General features: G+C 43.9%; 1 protein-coding gene across 4 annotated transcripts in view; it reads right to left on the reverse strand.

The window, feature by feature from the left end:
* Positions 1–17,325, reverse strand: part of DNMBP (dynamin binding protein) — a 136,514-nt gene that overhangs the window by 35,234 nt on the left and 83,955 nt on the right. Inside the window, exon 1 of one of the 4 annotated variants that reach the window (XM_035268765.3) lies at positions 15,562–16,859. The exons of 2 other annotated variants lie outside the window; for them this stretch is intronic. In XM_035268765.3, coding sequence (XP_035124656.2) covers positions 15,562–16,717 — 1,156 coding nt within the window. In that variant the 5' untranslated portion in view covers positions 16,718–16,859. Of the gene's footprint in view, positions 1–2,159; positions 2,279–15,561; positions 16,860–17,325 lie in introns of those variants that run through there. One more of the 4 variants, XM_078346253.1, reaches the window with a different exon arrangement.

Here is a 17,325-nt window from a genome sequence, read left to right on the forward strand (position 1 = left end):
TTAAGTAGGTATTATTACTCCCATTTAATAGATAGTAAAACCCAGCCTTGGAGAGGCTGATAAACTTGTCTGAGGTTATAGAATGAGTAAATGGCAGCTGTGGATTTAGAACCTAAATATATTTAAATCCAAATCCCGTGCATTTAATCCTGCACCATTTGGCTTCCCTAGCCTGGAATCTCAACAAGAAAAGGTCTGGAGCTTATTTGCTTCACATCTTAAAAACTCCCTGGAAACCACTGTGTACTCTCCTAATAATCAAAATTCTACTAATTATAGTGGTTAAAAGCACAAAGTACCAGCAAGCACATATGCATCAATCAGAAACCAGCCAGCCTATATATTAGATTTTTATTTCTTTAAAACAGAAAAAAACAATAACAATTCTTTTAAACTACCAGCATGCCTTTCCCCACCCCCACCCCCATAGATGGGGTTTATAAACTTTTTTTTTTTTTTTTGAGTCAGAGTTTCGCTCTTGTTTCCCAGGCTGAACTGCAGTGGTGCAACTCAGCCCCCTGCAACCTCTACCTCCCGGGTTCAAGCGAGTCTCATGCCTCAGCCTCCCAAGTAGCTGGGATTACAGGCGAAAGCCACCACGCCCAGCTAATTTTTTATATATTTAGTAGAGATGGTGTTTCACCATGTTGGCCAGGCTGGTCTCGAACTCCTCATCTCAGGTGATCTGCCCACCTCAGCCTCCTGGATTAAAGGTGGGAGCCACAGCGCCTGGCCAGGGTTTATAAACTCTTGAGCAGCCTTTAAAACCCCAAATATATTGTGTGTGTGACTAAAAAACCCTGTGGGATGTTTTCACTCAAATGCAGTTTCCTGGTCACCACCTCTGGGATTCAGATTCAGCAAATCTGGGTGGGACCCGGGTATCCGCAATTTTAATAAAACCTTAGGTGTTTCTTTTTCTTCCTCCTTCTCTTCTAAGATGGGGCTGTTGCCCAGGCTGGCTTCAAACTCCTGGGGATCTCAAGTGATCCTCCCACCTCAGCCTCTCAAGTAGCTAGGACTATAGGCGTGTCACTGCTCCTGGCAACCCAAGGTATTTCTTAAGATACAGGTGGCCTTCAGGTGACACAAATATATTTATTAACACTTGGAGAATTTTCAAAGACAAGTCAAATTTTAAAGTCTGGCTTGAAATGACTAAGTGTAAAAATTGTTTTTCCTTTGTGCCATATATTCTAATAAAAATATCTGCCCTAAAATTTTAGTATCTGGGCCATGTGTGGTGGCTCATGCCTGTAATCCTAGAGCTTTGGGAGGCTGAGGTGGGAGGACTACTAGAGCCCAGGAGTTCGAGACCAGCCTGGGCAAAATAGTGAGACACCTGTCTCTAAAAAAAAATAAAATAAAATGTTTAGTATCTTAAATAACAAAGTAGGAGAAAGCAGCCTCCACCCTCAGCCAGCTGTGGTGGCTTTGAATCTTGCACTTCCCCACTATGTAGCTGGGGGGCCCTGAAAATGTCCACTTTTATCTCTGGGCCTCAATTTCCCAATCTTATAAAATGAGGAAAATAAAACTCGCTTTGCAGATTAGTTGAGGGAGTTGAATAAGGTAATAACCCAACAAACACTAGTCGTTTTCTCACAATGGGCCAGAATATGCCATCTGCACCTGATAGATGGTAAATGCACTTGGCAAAATGTACCAAGTAGAAAAGTGCCCTTTGCAGACTCTAAAATTCCACTTTTCTATGAGGACAATAAAATGAGCTCTCACTTTCTTCCTAGGATGGCCCTGCAGGTGATAAGGAGCTGGAAATGTTACATAAATTTACTTCCTGTGTTACAACAATTAGCTGTGGGGTTCTTTCAGTGGTGTGGCTTAACCCCAACCCCATCCTGATTCCATTCCTTCTCAAGCCACCCCCACCCCTTTCCGGTTAGTACATTATCACCAGGCTCACTTCCTCAGGTTCTAAGGAAGGGAGTCATTAGCCCACAGCTTCCCACAACTCCATCACACACACTTCAGAGTTAAAGAGCAGAGCCAGGCACGCTTCCCTTGCCTGGGAAAACAGGCTCTATCTCTAATGGGGAAAATGTTGAGCTCCGGGCCAGGTCCCAGGTGCCCTTGAGCCGGGTAGAAGTGGCTGCCTGTTCCACTTCCTTCCTTGCTGGCTCCCACACCCCAGGACCTACCTGCAGCACCCAGAATTGGCTGTGTGTGGAGGTGTGGGCCTGAGAGTAAGCAGGCAGGGCAGAATCTTCCCAGAACTCTGGAATGTACCACAACCCCCTAAAATCCTTTGAATAGGGTCAGCATTTCCCCCAGGCTTCCTACATTTACATATGAATCACCCAAGCCACCCGGGCTATCTCTGCAGGGCTTGTCCTAAAGGATGGAGCTGGAACCCTGAGCGTACTGGACTGACTGAGAGGTACACCAGCCAGCCCAGCTCTGCTTGAGATCAACATCTTCCTATTTGCTGTCCTTTCCTAGTCCTAAAACCCTCGAAATTCCACCCCCGGAGTTTGAATCTAAGATTATTATCTCTTCCTTTTCTACCACGTGCTAAGCTTTGTTGTTGCTTTGGGTGGGGAATGGGGAATGCCCTTTTTCAGGGAAGAATTCCAAAGGCCCAGCCATCTCTAGTGGTGAGAGGCAGAACTGTAAAGTGGGTTTAGTCTGCCCTTGGGCCTCTCTTTCTGCAGTCTTTCACCTAGAGCTTAGCCAAGGGACCCCAAACAATTTTTAGGCAACAAATCCTAAAGCCATCACAGAGCAGATTTCAGCTGGGAGGTCCTAGGATAGCAAGAACTGGAATGGCAGAAGTGATTCACAGGAACTGGAAGTCCTGCTCAAACTGTGCAAACATTTACACTTAAATGAACCAGGGGAGAAGAAAGGTGCACAAAAATATGCCACAATTTTTTAAGAAAATGCACAATTTTGTAAGAAAATGGAGAACAGGGAAAAGAGAGGAAAGAAAGGAAAATCTACAAAAACCCATACATATTTCTATATAAACATAAAGGCTGGGCGCAGTGGCTCACACCTGTAATTCCAGCATCCTGGGAGGCCGAGATGGGCAGATCAACTGAGGTCAGGAGTTCGAGACCAGCCTGGCCAACATGGTGAAACTCCATCTCTTCTAATAATACAAAAAAATTAGCTGGGCATGATGGTGCAGCTTGTAATCCCAGCTACTTGGGAGACTGAGGCAGGAAAATCGCTTGAACCTGGGAAGTGGAGGTTGCAATGATCCGAGATGGAGCCATTGCACTCCAGCCTGGGCAACAAGAGTGAAACTCCATCTCAAAAACAAAACAAAACAAACAAACAAAACCCCATATAATATATAAGTGTACGGAGAAAGGTCTCGAAGGAAAACACTCCAAATTCATCCCAGAGTTTGTCTCAGGGAAGCACCTAGGATTTGGGGTAGAAGTTGAGATCAGTGGGGACCTGAGCTTAACCAATACTTTTTAACCTCACAGGAACAAAGCAATTTTTTTTGTAAACAGTCGTACTGCCTAAGCACAGTGGCTCATACTTGTAATTCCAGCATTTTGGGAGATGGAGGCAGGAGGATCACTTGAAACCAGGAGATCAAGACCACCCTGAACAATACAGTGAGACCCTCAGTCTCTACAAAACAAACAAACAAGATTGGCTAGGCGTGGTGACATGTGCCTGTAGTTCCAGCTACTTGGAAGGCTGAGGTGGGAGAACCACCTGAACCTGGGAGGTTGAGACTGCAGTGAGCTGTGATAGCTCCACTGCACACACAGCCTGGAGACCCTGTGTCAAAAAAAAAAAAAAAGAAAGAAAAGAAAACAAATGTATATATGGCACTATGTGTGTCATGCACTGTTCTAGGTATTTTATAAATATTAATTTATCTGCATAACACCCTACTATTGTCCCCATTTTACTGATTAGGAAGGAAGAAAAATTAAGTAACTGCCCCAGTAAGTGGAAGAGCTGAGATCTGAACCCACCTCAGCTCCAGAGTCCAAGTCCTTGACCAATAGCTATTCTGTCTCCAGTTTTTTTCCCAGGCAGGCAAATCATATGCATTGTAACCTGGAATTCCACTTCTGGGTTTTGGTAGCCAGCTGGTAGCTAATAACAAAGTGGCAATTCCAGAGCACAATTTAACCTAACATTTAGAGCCACAGTTTGCCCACAATAAGACTGTGAACAATAATACATTTAAGCATATTTGCACATATTAATATGATTGTATTTATAAAATGCCACCCAATATAACATAAATTATAAGTCCTTTACACAGTAAAGGCTGGGGACAGTAGCTCACACTTGTAATCCCAGCACTTTGGGAAGCCAAGGCCGGCGGATCCCCTGAGGTCAAGAGTTCGAGATCAGCCTTGCCAACATGGTGAAACCACGTCTCTAAAAAAAAAAAAAAAAAAAAAAATACATATATATATATATATATATATATATAAATAGCTGAGCGCATTGATGTGAGCTTGTAGTGCCACTCAGGTGGCTGAGGCAGGAGATCGGTTCAACCTGGGAAGCAGCGGTTGCAGTGAGCTGAGATTGCACCACTGCACTCCAGCCTCGGCAACAAAGTGAGGCTCTGTCTCACAAAAAAAAAAAAAAGGTAATAAAATATTGTTGAAATAATATACAAAAAATAAAAAAAGCAAATACACAACCGCCTGCCTAGCAATGCATCTAGAAGCAGTCTTTTTGCAGCAAACCCTGAGAGGAGGCAATTTCTGTGTACATGTGCCCATCTCTTCCCCAGCCCTGCCTGCAGGAATCAGAAATCCTGGTTTTTCGTGTTACCACATCACTCAGGCCAGCCCACCCAGCCCCCACTGCTTTTCTTCTAGCACCTACTTTACTTCTATTTGGAGAAATTTTATCCTGCTCTATTATTTAAAACTTCCAAAGCTGCAGGGCTCATAGCAGACTTCCCGGATCACCAAACTTCAGAGGTGAATCAATTATACAGTTGGGTCCTAAACCTCAACAGCAACAGGAAAAACGTTCCCGGTGGCCTTTGCTCAGCAATGCCGGCTATTTTGGCAAGTAGCCTGAAGTAAAATCCCTGCCGGGAGAAATTCCACCTCAAAGACCTAGCTGAAAGCCTCCCTTTCCCGCTTTCTTCTCCAGGTCCCCATCTAGGCCAACAGAACAACAAATGAGGGTCAAGAGCCCAAATTACAGTAGTCTGCAACTTCTTATGCTGCTAGGATAGTGAGATTAATACCAGGAGAAACTCAAACACCATTTCTGAACACTCACCAAATACAAGTAAATGCTAGCAAGGTATGCTGTTGAGCTTAAAACTGTGAGATTATTTTTTTAATCTTTAGGCAGCAGAAGTAAAATAATCAACAGGGCAAAGATAATTTTTGTAAAATAAAGATAAATTGTCACTGTTTACTAAGCAAATTTTTATGTCAGTCAACACAACTTTACATGAAAAGCTCTATTTTCTATACACACACACAATGGTCCTACTTTACTAAGGCTCTTGAGGCAAGGTAATATTGCACACATTTTACAAATGAGGAAACGGGCACAGAGGAACGAAATAACTTGTTTAAGACCAAACGGCTCATAAGCAGCATATTCAAAACTGGCCTCCCAAGCCAGTGCTCTCCATTAAACATCAAGGCCCGTTCTGCATTTTGCGTCTTCCTGATATAAGCATAGCCATTTCCTGCATTAACTGTGACGGTTCAAAATTTGCTCAACTACATAACCCTCTGGCTATTTTTCTATCCTACTCTATAAAATCAGACTTTCTTCCGTTTACATTAATTAGGTTGTTTAGTTTTATTCCTTCCGCTTGCTCTCATAACATTTTATTTATCTTTTACAACTGTCCCCTCTCCCCCACCAAAATCAGTTGATCTAAATTATAATTGCTTAAAGTTTTAATTACAGGCTGGGTGCCGTGACTCCTGCTGTAATCCCAGCACTTTGGGAGGCTGAGGTAAGGAGTCTGAGACCAGCCTGGCCAAAATGGTAAAACCCCATTTCTGCTAAAAACGCAAGAATTAATCTGGCATAGTGGCGCGAGCCCGTAGTTCCAGCTACTCAAGAGGCTGAGGCAGGAGAACTGCTTGAACCCAGGAGGCAAAATGGTGCGTGCCACTGCAAGGATATGGAAAGCTGAAATGTCCTCTAAAGCATTCTGTAGCTTCAGGCAAGTTGTTTCATCTGCTGGAACTTCAGGAACAGCAAAACAAGTGGAGTTAAACCAGATGGTCTTTAAGGTTAGTTCCATTTGAGTGAATGAATCTAGTCTAACAAGCCAGATATAAACTCATGGAACAAAAGAATAAGACAAAATAGAAAAAAAATGTAGGTAATTAAGTGCTTAGGTTTTATTTAAAAAGGTGAACCTAATCTCTTAAAATAAGGATTACTATATTTCCAATAATTTGATGGTAAAATCTGCTTAAACCTAGGATATGAGTGGGGTGAAGCCACTTCATTCCCCTATCTCTTCCCGGTCTTCGACTTTTGGGGATATGTGTAGAGCTGCTCCTAGATCTTGGGAGAGCAACAAGTGTGGGTGTGGTGAAGAAAGTACTGGGACAACAATTCAGAAGGCCTCGCCCTGCCTCCCTACCTGTGTGACCTTGGACATGTTATACAACCTTTCTGGGCTGTTGCTTCTGTGTGTATAACAAAGGAGTTGGGCCTCTTTGTCACCTTCAGCTCTGAACTCTGACATGACTTCTCAGTCTTTTTCATTTTGTGAGACAGGGTCTCACTCTGTTGCCCAGGCTGGAATGCAGTGGCGAAATCAAAGCTCATGGCAGCCTCGACCTCCTGGGCTCAAGCAATCCTCCCAAGTACCTGGGACCAAGCCACCATGCCCACCTAATTCTTTTATTTTTTGTAGAGGCAGGGTCTCACTATGTTGCTTGGGCTGGCTTCCAACTCCTGAGCTCAAGCGATTTTCCTGTTTCAGCTTCCCAAAGTGCTAGAATTACCAATGTGAGCCACCATGCCCAGCAGACTTCCCAGTCTTTTTTTTTTGAGATGGAGTCCTGCTCTGTCACTCAGGCTGGAGTATAGTGGCTCGATCTTGGCTCACTGCAACCTCTGCCTCCTGGCTTCAAGCGATTCTCCTGCCTCAGCCTCCTGAATAGCTGGGATTACAGGCACCCGCCACCATGCCCGGCTAGTTTTTTTTTTGTATTTTTAGTAGAGATGGGGTTTCACCAGGTTGGTCAGGCTGGTCTTGAACTCCTGACCTCCCAAAGTGCAGGTATTACAGGCATGAGCCACCGAGCCCGGCCTTCCCAGTCTTTGACTTCAGTTACTCCTCTCAGTTGGGTGTGAGCGCACTAGCCTCTAACCAGTTCCGCAAGGAAGATCACTTACTGTGGGAGGCCTCTTTCTAATCATCCAATTAGTCATTTCCTCTCAGTGAGCCCAGAGAACTGGGCACCTGATACTGTTATTAAACCTGTAAACAACAAAGTTTAATGATCTGTTTTCTTATTATTCCTTGAACATTCCTAGCTTGTCTCTGGGCCTTTTCCATCCTTTCTGCACACTTATTATCTTTTAAAGCTCAAGTCCCAACTTCTCCATGACACTTTCTCTAGTCCTTGGATTGCTCTTTCCTTGAAATTCACCTCTTCAGCATCTCTCCTTGCTATTTAACTTTTCGTATGCTTTTTTAAGATGGAGTCTCTCTGTTGCCCATGCTGGAGTGCAGTGGCACAATCTTGGCTCACTACAACCTCTGCCTCCCAGGTTCAAGCAATTCTCCTGCCTCAGCCTCTTGAGTAGCTGGGACTACAGGTGCATGCCACCACACCTGGCTAATTTTTGTTTTCAGTAGAGATGGGGTTTCACCACATTGGTCAGGCTGCTCTCAAACTCCTGACCTCATCATCCTCCTGCCATGGCCTCCCAAAGTGCTGGGATTACAAGTGTGAGCCACTGTCCCCGGCACTATTTAGTTTCTGATAATACACATTCTGGGACCCAAAGTAGAATATTTCACTTGACAACAAATATTTACTGAGCATCTATTATACACCAAGCACTATGTTAGATTCTCGAAACACCATCTTCATCCACTGCTGTCATGGAACTCAGACTCTACTAGACCTGCACACCTCGTATACACTCAACCTACAGTACTTAGCATAGCAACTGGCATTTAATAAATGGCAGCAATTAAGACCAGGCACGGTGGCCCATGCCTGTTATCTCTGCACTTTGGGAGGCCGAGGCAGGTAGATCACTTGAGGCCAGGAGCAAGACCAGCCTGGCCAACATGGCGAAACCCTGTCTCTACTTAAAACAAAACAAAACTTAGCTGGCTGTGGTGATGCACACCTGTAGTCCCAGCTACTCAGGTGGCTGAACCATGAGAATCACTTGAACCTGGGAGGTGGAGGTTGCAGTGAGCCAAGATCACACCACTGCACTCCAGCCTGGGGGACAGAGCAAGACTGTCTCAAAAAAAAAAAAAAAAAAAAAAAAAGCAGCAACTAGTACTTTGCAAAGTACCCTAAGCATCACTCTGTTATGATTATTATGTTTTGGATTCAATGAAATGCAATATATTGTATTGATTTGTTTCCTCTCAGCTTACAATGAGAAGGGGTGTCTCGACACTGTGAAACCAGGTCTGCTGTGCAACCATGCATACAAACATGCATCTTCCTTCCAAATATGACTACCAGCGCTGTCACACCCCTGTAGCCTGTTGGCCTGATATTTATGTATGGCCACGAGCACTTCCTGGTATCTCATGAAATATCAAATTGGTAAACTCTGTGGTATCAGGGCAGGTGAGTCAGAGACCTGAGCTCCCACCTGGGCATGCCATGCTATTACAAGTTAGTTGCTTTCATTCACTCCCCCTTCCCACTGCACCCCTTAACACCTTCAGGCCCATATGAAAGAGGACACCCTAGAAGAGTACATCTTCCCATCCTAATTCAGTATCTTGCGTTTCCTTGATCTCTTTCACTTTTACAGAAACCTAGGATCTCCCAAGACCAACATTCCTTCATTGTTGATGGAATATTATGTAAAAATAATATAGGTAATAATATTGGAAAGAAAACATATGACCTAGCTTCTGCTGCTTGTTTTACAAGTTCTCAGTCTCTTGCCCAGGCCGGAGTGCAGTGATGTGATAGATCATAGCTCACTGCACTGCCGCCTCAACTTCCCATCCTCAAGCAATCTTACCACCTCAGCCTTCAGAACTGCTGGGACCACAGGCATGCACTACCACGCCCGGCTAATTTTGTTTATCTAGCTTCTTGAGAATACAACTCATGATCCCAAGGAGCAAGACTGGATGAGAGTTGGCTGGATTGGACCATTCTAATCTCAGAAGAGGAGTGCCTAATTTACTCGAAAGCTTCAATTATCTCCCAACTCTTGAATAAATAAGGCCCTGCATTTATTTCCTCTGGCCTCCACATATTTACTTTTCCCTCTCCTCTGCCTCCTAACCACCCCATTTATCTTCAATATTTTTTCCTTTTTCTTGACACTTTGAGGATCTTGTTGCATACCAAATAGCTTCAGACATTGACATCTCCTATAATCCTGGCACTTTGGGAGGCCAAGGCAGGTGGATCACCTGAGGTCAAGAGTTCGACACCAGCGTGGCCAACTTGGAGAAACCCCATTTCTACTAAAAATACAAAATTAGCCAGGTGTGGTGGTGCACACCTGTACTCCCAAGGGAGGCTGAGGAAGTAGAATCGCTTGAACCCAGGAGGCAGAGGTTGCAGTGAGCCGAGATCACATCATTACATTCCAGCCTGGGCAACAGAGAGAGGTCCTGTCTCAACAACAACAACAAAAAAGACATCCTGAGTGTAAAAAGTAAACACATGCACCAGGCACGGTGGCTCACACCTGTAATCACAGCACTTTGGGAGGCCCAGGAAGGCAGATCACCTGAGGTCAGGAGTTCAAGACCAGCCTGGCCAACATGGTAAAATTCCGTCTTTACTAAAAATATAAAAATTAGCCAGCTGTGGTGGTGTGTGCCTGTAATCCCAGCTACTCAGGAGGCTATGACAGGAGATTCGCTTGAACCTGGGAGGCAGAGGTTGCAGGGAGGATGCAGTGAGCCGAGATTATGCCATTGCACTGCAGCCTGGGTAACAAGAATGAAATTCCATCTCAAAAAAAGGAAAAAAAAGGTAAACACATGGAAACTTTGCTCAACTTTGTGCCCTTTCAACTACATTCATTCTTACTTTTTGCAAAAGGTCTTAGACCACTGGTCAGCACACTGTTCCGCTATGACGTAATTCCCCAGGTTTCCTCCTAAACCGTTTGCAATTAATTCTGTATGCTCACTCAGAAGTGAAATTGTCTTCTCAGTCAACCAATAAACTCCTCAACAAATTCAATGGCATTCTCCTTGATTCCCTATGGCAACTGAAAGTGTTGGCATAGGGAACACTTTCTTAAAATTCTGATTTCCAGGCGGCATGGTGGCTCATGCCTATAATCCCAATACTTTGGGAGGCTGTAGCAGGTAGATCATTTGAGGTCAGAATTTCAAGACCAGCCTCGACAACATGGTGAAACACAGTCTCCGCTAGAAATATAAAAATTAGCCAGGCATGGTGGCGCATGTCTGTAATTCCAGCTCCTCACAAGGTTGAGGCACGATAATCACTTGAACCCCAGAGGAGGAGGCTGCAGTGAGCTGAGAACACACCACTGCATTCCAGCCTGGGCAGCAGAGTGAGAATGTCTCAAAAAATAAAAAAATTTCTGACTTCCTCCTGATCTCCTCCAATATGTTTGCCCCAAACCTCTTACTGCCTCCTCCTTTCTTGGGAGAAAAACAAAATGGAAGATTTTCCTGCTTCACAGCAATTACTGACCCAACTTTTAAGGGACTGATTTCATATCCTTATCACCACTTCCCTCCTAAACTCCCTGTCATATGCTCTATGCCTCTGCTCCTACCCTCCACCAATTTACCAGATGCAAAAGTCTTTCCCAGGTCCATATCCTCTCTTGTACCTACGCTGTATAAACATAGTTGCACCCTTTGTTGGCAGCCTCCCCTCTGACTTTCCTAACATTTATTTTTCTTTCTGTGAACTCTCCAGAAAAATACGTAACACTTTTCTGATCTTCTAAATTCATCTATGCAGAATAAATCTATGGCTGTACTTCTGCCTTCAAATGTGGTGATGTTGGAAAAGCGGTGGTCTGGGTACCAAGAGGGCCAGATTCTATTCCTGATCTAATGCTTGAACCAGTAACCTTGGAAGCACATTTCAATTTCTCCAAGCTCTGTCTCTTCATTTTTAAAATAAATGGATTGCATTTAAGTGTTTTCCAAACGTTTTTTACTGTGATCTACACTTTATTTTTTATTTTTTTAAGACACAGTTTCACTGTCGCCCAAGCTGGAGTGCAGTGGCACAATCTTGGCTCACTGCAACCTCCACCTCCTGGGTTCAACAATTCTCCTGCCTCAGCCTCCCGAGTAGCTGGGATTACAGGCATGTGCCACCATGCCCAGCTAATTTTTGTATTTTGTAGAGACGGGGTTTCACCATGAGGCCAGGCTGGTCTCAAATTCCTCACCTCAAGTGATCTGCCCACCTCAGCCTCCTAAAGTGCTGGGATTTCAGGCATGAGCCACCGTGCCTGGCCTGACCCACACTTTAGGTTGTGACTCTATATATACACATTTACATAATACATTTATATCTATACACACACTCACACATATACAGAAGTATTACATGCTTACTTTTAGTACATAAAATGTAGTATGAAAGTTTTTTCTATTTACTTTTATTTTTCAGAACTGCTGGTTGCAACCCCCAAACAGATTTCAAGATCCAGTCATGAGTAGCTACCCATTATTAAAAAAAACGCAGGACTTGTGGCTATACAAGGTTCCTTCCAGTAATAACTTAAGAGGCTCCTATGTTGCAGCCTTCCAACCCTGAACCTTTAGCCCTGACTCTCACCTTTATTCTCGTTTAATATTTCTCTGTAAGAGCACTTCATTTACATATCCTAATATCACTTACATTCAAAACAGGTAACGTGGAATTTGAAACACCAGGTTCCCTTCCTGTCATAACCACTATGTTATCGACAAGTGCAAAACTTTAGTGCCCACACTTGGTCTAGCAATGGCAGAGTAGCTCACAGTGTTCCCTACTGATAAACGATCAAAAACACTTTACAAGATTTTTTTTCCTAACTTTTATTTATTTAATTTTTCTAGAGAGGTGTCTCACTCTGTCACCCAGGCTGGAGTACAGTGACATCAACATAGCTGACTACAGCCTCGACCTCCCAGGCTCAAGTGATCCTCCCACCTCAGCCTTCTGACAGGTATTTTTAAAAATAACTATATGCAGCACTGAAAAGTAATCAAAAGTAGGCAGAACCTTGAGGGGACATGACTCAAAACAAGGGAAGCAAACCAGGTGAGATCCACCTGTCTCCAGTCCTCCCCACACTGCTCTCCCTAGCCTTTTAGCATGCTGGGAAATAAAGCAAAAGAAGAAAACTCACATGGGGCAATCTTAGGGGCTGAGCAGCCAAAGGTTCCAGTCTGGGGCTCTAAAGACATTAGCTATTAAGGGGGAAATCCTGGAAAACAGTAAGCCACAGAGAGGAGAGCCCCCAAATTTGTGCAGAAATGCCTCTCAGACCTTGAACTGTGCATACAGGTGATGAGACTCCAAGGAACCCAGTCAAAAGCTGCAGGCCAGAAGAGCCCAGCAGATCTTCAGCAACTGTCTGGCGCTGGGAAGCCAGAGTTTGAAGTGTGAGTCCCTCCAACTTAGGAGGTTCAAGAAACACTTCCAGTTTTCTGCTGAAACTTCAGAAGGGCCGCACCTAAGGAGTAAGGACCACCTCTCAGGACTAGGGGCCACACCCAAGGACTAAGAGCAAACCCCTAACAGATCTGCTTTAAAAGACCTCAGATGGAAGCCACCTCAGGAGAAGGACTGATCAGGCAGGTGAGAAGGAAAGCCTGGGGGAAAACTTGGCTCCCTGCCTAGGAGAGAGGCTGGGGAGCAGCCACTGAACAGAGAGCTCTGTCTCAGATGGAGGAGGGGTGGCAAGGGGAAGATGGGAGAGGAGGAAGGAACAGGGCATTCCACTTAGACAATTAAACTTGAAGTGTTTACAGTCTCAGGATAGCTGTCCAATGGGGAGCAGGGATTGTCAATCTGCAGCTCAGGGCCAAAACCATGGAGAGACAGGTGGGTGGGGCAACTTGTAAATGGGAAGGGAGGTAGGTGGATAAAACACAAAGAAATGGCCATTTGTGAGCACCTACTATGTTCCGGACATGTGATTGCTTTATTTTTCTATCTCACTATGAGACAGGTGTTATTATCTTGACTTTACAAATTGAGAATCCAAAGCTCCAAGAGTTAATTTTTCTAAAGTTAAGGCCATTTAGTAAATGGTGGACCTGAGATTTGAACTCGAGGCAGACTAACTCTGATGCTTGTTCCTTTGTGTAATTACACAGTGTGCCCTTGTAATATTTTGTAACATTCAGGAAGGGTGATGGCTTGAGGGAGCTAACAAAGAATGTTCGAATGCTGAAAGATTTCTAGTGAAAACAAGATTTTGTTACAGGTCGAGGGGGATATTAGGGGTATAAAAAGGGGTGAACTAAATAGGAATATACTTTCAAAAGTTAAATCCTCAAAGATAAAAAGAGTTGTAGAAATGGAAATGTGAAACCAAGCTGGTTTCAGAGAGATCAGAGAGCACATTACAACACTGCAGAGAGAAACGTTTGGCGCCTGTGAAGTCGAACAGAATAAACACACTTTGATTACAGTTGGGAGGCTTAATACAATAAGGAACTAAAGATAGGAAACAAAGTTCACCGAAGGAACAGACGGGGGAGGGAAGAGGAACAATAAAAAAACCAATATAAAGAACCGTCAAATCAGGCTTTTTTCCAGCTGGGAGGAATTTAGAAGTTATCCAATCTCTTATCATTTCAGAGAGAAAATGCACCTAGGAAAAAATGACTAGCTGCTAAAAACCTCAGCTTCCCAATGAAAGCTGGGTTTGGTTTCATTTTTGTCTTTATAGGTGCAGGTTAAGAGTTTGTTAGGTCCCAAATGGTGCCCTGGAAATTCAAGTTACGTCAACCCCGTGTTGGAGGAATGGCAGGTAAACCACCGGCCATTCCAGGGCCATGGCAGTCTTATCTTTTCAGTCTGTGGTGCCCCCCAGTACAAATCTGACCAGCCAGCCCATTCTGAAGGAAACCTAGATGAGAAACTTTCCACTTAGTCAGAAGTGGAGGGAGGGTAGTCAGAGCAGATGGATTTTCTAGATCGTTCACATTCTCTGACTAATCTTTATCCTCTTGTCACAACCTGGACCCCCAAGTTGGCCAGAAACAGAAAGGCTGCTTGGCATTAAGACAACATATAACATACACCCACGCGAAAAGTTTAACAGGGAGTCCAGTAATTATAAAAATAACACAGTAGAAATAAAGTTCACTTATGAGAATCAAAGAAGAGAAGACATAATTGCAAGAAAGAAATAATCTCTACATGATGAAAGACTCCTAATATTCCCATTTCACAGATAATGTAGTTAAGGCTCAGTGAGATGAAGTGATTTGAAAGCTAGAAGTAATCTTCCGGATTCCACAAGAGTGTCAGTACTCAGCATTCACTTAAAATTCATGAATGTCAAGGAGTGAACAACCTATAAAACAAGTAAAGGCTACTCTGGGTACACTGCTTACGGGGTAGCCCTGCTCTGAAAGGAGCAGTAAAAAAAAAAAATAATAATTAAATTAAGGACTGGCAATGGTGGCTCATGGTAATCCCAACACTTTGGGAAGCAGAGGTAGGTGGTTCACTTAAGCCCAGGAGTTCAAGACCAGCCTGGGTAACATGGTAAAACCCTGCTCCTATAGTAATAAACCCTGCCCCTATAATAATAAACCTTGCCCCTAAAAAATAAAAAATTATCTGAGCATGGGGGCACATGCCCAAAGTCCCAGCTACTCGGGAGGCTGAAGTGGAAGGATCTCTTGAGCCCAGGAGGTTGAGGCTCCAGAGAGCCATGACCATGCCACTGCACTCCGGCCTCGGGGGGCAGAGTGAGATCTTGTCTCAAAAATAAAATAAAATCAAAATAAACGAAGTCTTCCTTTCCATTAATGTCCAAAGAAGTGTAGGGGCTGAGAGAAAAAATCATGCCAGGATAATGAATTTTAGCTTGATGCTCTGATAATAAACTTGCTGCCCACAAAAGATGAACAAAAACATGAAAGTAAGAAAGGAAAGATACTTGAGATTAGAGACATAGGAAAAAAACGAAGAAGAGTAAATAAAAGTTCCCATGAGAGCGCTATCTGAATGTTGCATATTTACAGCACTGTATATACACTCTCGCTCTGTACAACGCCTTCCAAAGCAATTAAATCTCTAAGGTTCTTCTCACTCAAGGTGTACTTGATAAGAAGTTCCGGGCCCAGGTTCCTTAAGAACACAGGAGCTCCTACTACCTGGTATAACCACCCTTTAAATCGATTTTTATGCTTTATCCTAAGGAGGTTTGCTGAGTTCATACCTTGGGTTTTCTTCCTGTTTTGCACAAACTCTGAGCGCCTCAGGGTGCTGGGTGCTGTGCGGCGGAGGCAACTATTTCTTCTCCAAGTCTCTGGGCCATTTAATTTTCTCTCTTCTTCTAAATGCCAGATGTTCTTCTCTAATGACGAGCTCTGAGGAATCCCCAAATGATGTTCTCCTTGGTCTCCCCTGGTACACTGAGTCTGCAGGCCATCCAGGAGGATCCTACTGCCCCCACGTGCCTTCATTCTTGGTATGTCAATGCCATTATACTCCAAATTCTCCATTTGATGGAGAAAATCTGTTCCTCTGGAATCACGAGATTCATATACACGGTTTGCAAATAAAGCATCATAGCCTTTATTTTCTATATCAAAATTACCCTGATCCATGATGTGAGTCTTTGCTTTGGGATAGGTTTTGTCATTTTGATAAACATTCCTGTCCCCTTCATGGTATTTGATAAATTCTTTATCTTCATTGACACCATTCAAATCTGAAAAGCTCACAGACTGACCAATAGGATAATTCCCAGGAACATGATATAAATCGCTGTGTTCTCTATAATAAAAATTAGTTTCCTGACAATCCTCAAGATTATAATTAACATTCCTATGGTCTATATACCACAACCGAGGTCGAACTAAGTTCGCTGAAGAATCATCCAAACTCCTACAGCCAGTCCACTGTTTAGTCTTTTCAGAGTCCTCAGGATTATAATTCAGATTCTTACAATCTGGGTAGCCATTTGCCTCTCCGTATCCACCGGCTTTCCAGGTCACATCCGGGCTACCCATAGGCGAATTATCCTTTGTCCCAGGGCTGGGATTCTCATCATCTACATTTTCTGGACTCCTATAACCATCACGACCTCTGTGGTACACACAGCCCATTTCACTTTCGTGTGCTTCCCCAGAGTCCATATAGCTTGGTTCACTCTGCTCAAAATCCCAGTATCCACAATCCCTTTTTCTGTAGGGCCGATGCTGCCCTTTGGCCCAGTACCTGGGATCCAAGTCATTTTCTCTGTAGAGTCCATCCAGCACTGTAAGGTTCCTTTTCCGTAGACTCCTGTAGTCTTCATGCTCCCAGCTAGAGTCCCAGTGCCTTTTGTCCTCCACTTCCCTTTCTTTTTCAGCCTTGTGGGTTTCACACATATTTTATGTGCTTAAAGACAAAGGTTTTACTTTTCTTTTCCATGGGCCTGGGCTGGGCTGTGGACAGGTGCAGTCTAGCCCAAGGCTGGATTTGTCCTGCTTAAAATGTCTCCCAAGCATTCCAAACTCTTCTTGTTGCTCTGGTCAGAGGACAGAGAGATGTGGAGTTATTTCAACCTCAGGATCCAATCAGGGAGCTACTCTATCTTTTTCCAGAGGCCAGAAGATAATGAGTAACTAGTATGCATGAGATTGGAGTTGCCAGCTTTGTTTGGTGTTTCCCTCAAGCTGGTCAAACCGGCTTGGCTGCTTTACTTGCTGAAGATAGAGGCATTCTGTTGCTCTAAAGGTTTTGCAGGAAAAGTCGTGTGAAAGGGAAACAGCCCCCACTTAGAAGCCCAGGTCAGGTAATTTATCAGTCTCCCCTGCCTCTTTAATCCTTTAGTAAGCCACAAGGAGTATAAATAAATGCTTTCCTGTGCAGCTCAAGCTGGACCTCCATTCCCCATCCTCCAAGTCCACCTTTCTAAGCCTTGAATATCTGAAACCTTTCAGGACTTCATCCCTTAACCTAGAGGCAGAACTCTTCTCCTGTGAGAGCTTTGCTT

The sequence above is a fragment of the Callithrix jacchus genome, chromosome 12, assembly GCF_049354715.1.
Source record: "Callithrix jacchus isolate 240 chromosome 12, calJac240_pri, whole genome shotgun sequence".
Lineage (NCBI taxonomy): Eukaryota > Metazoa > Chordata > Mammalia > Primates > Cebidae > Callithrix > Callithrix jacchus.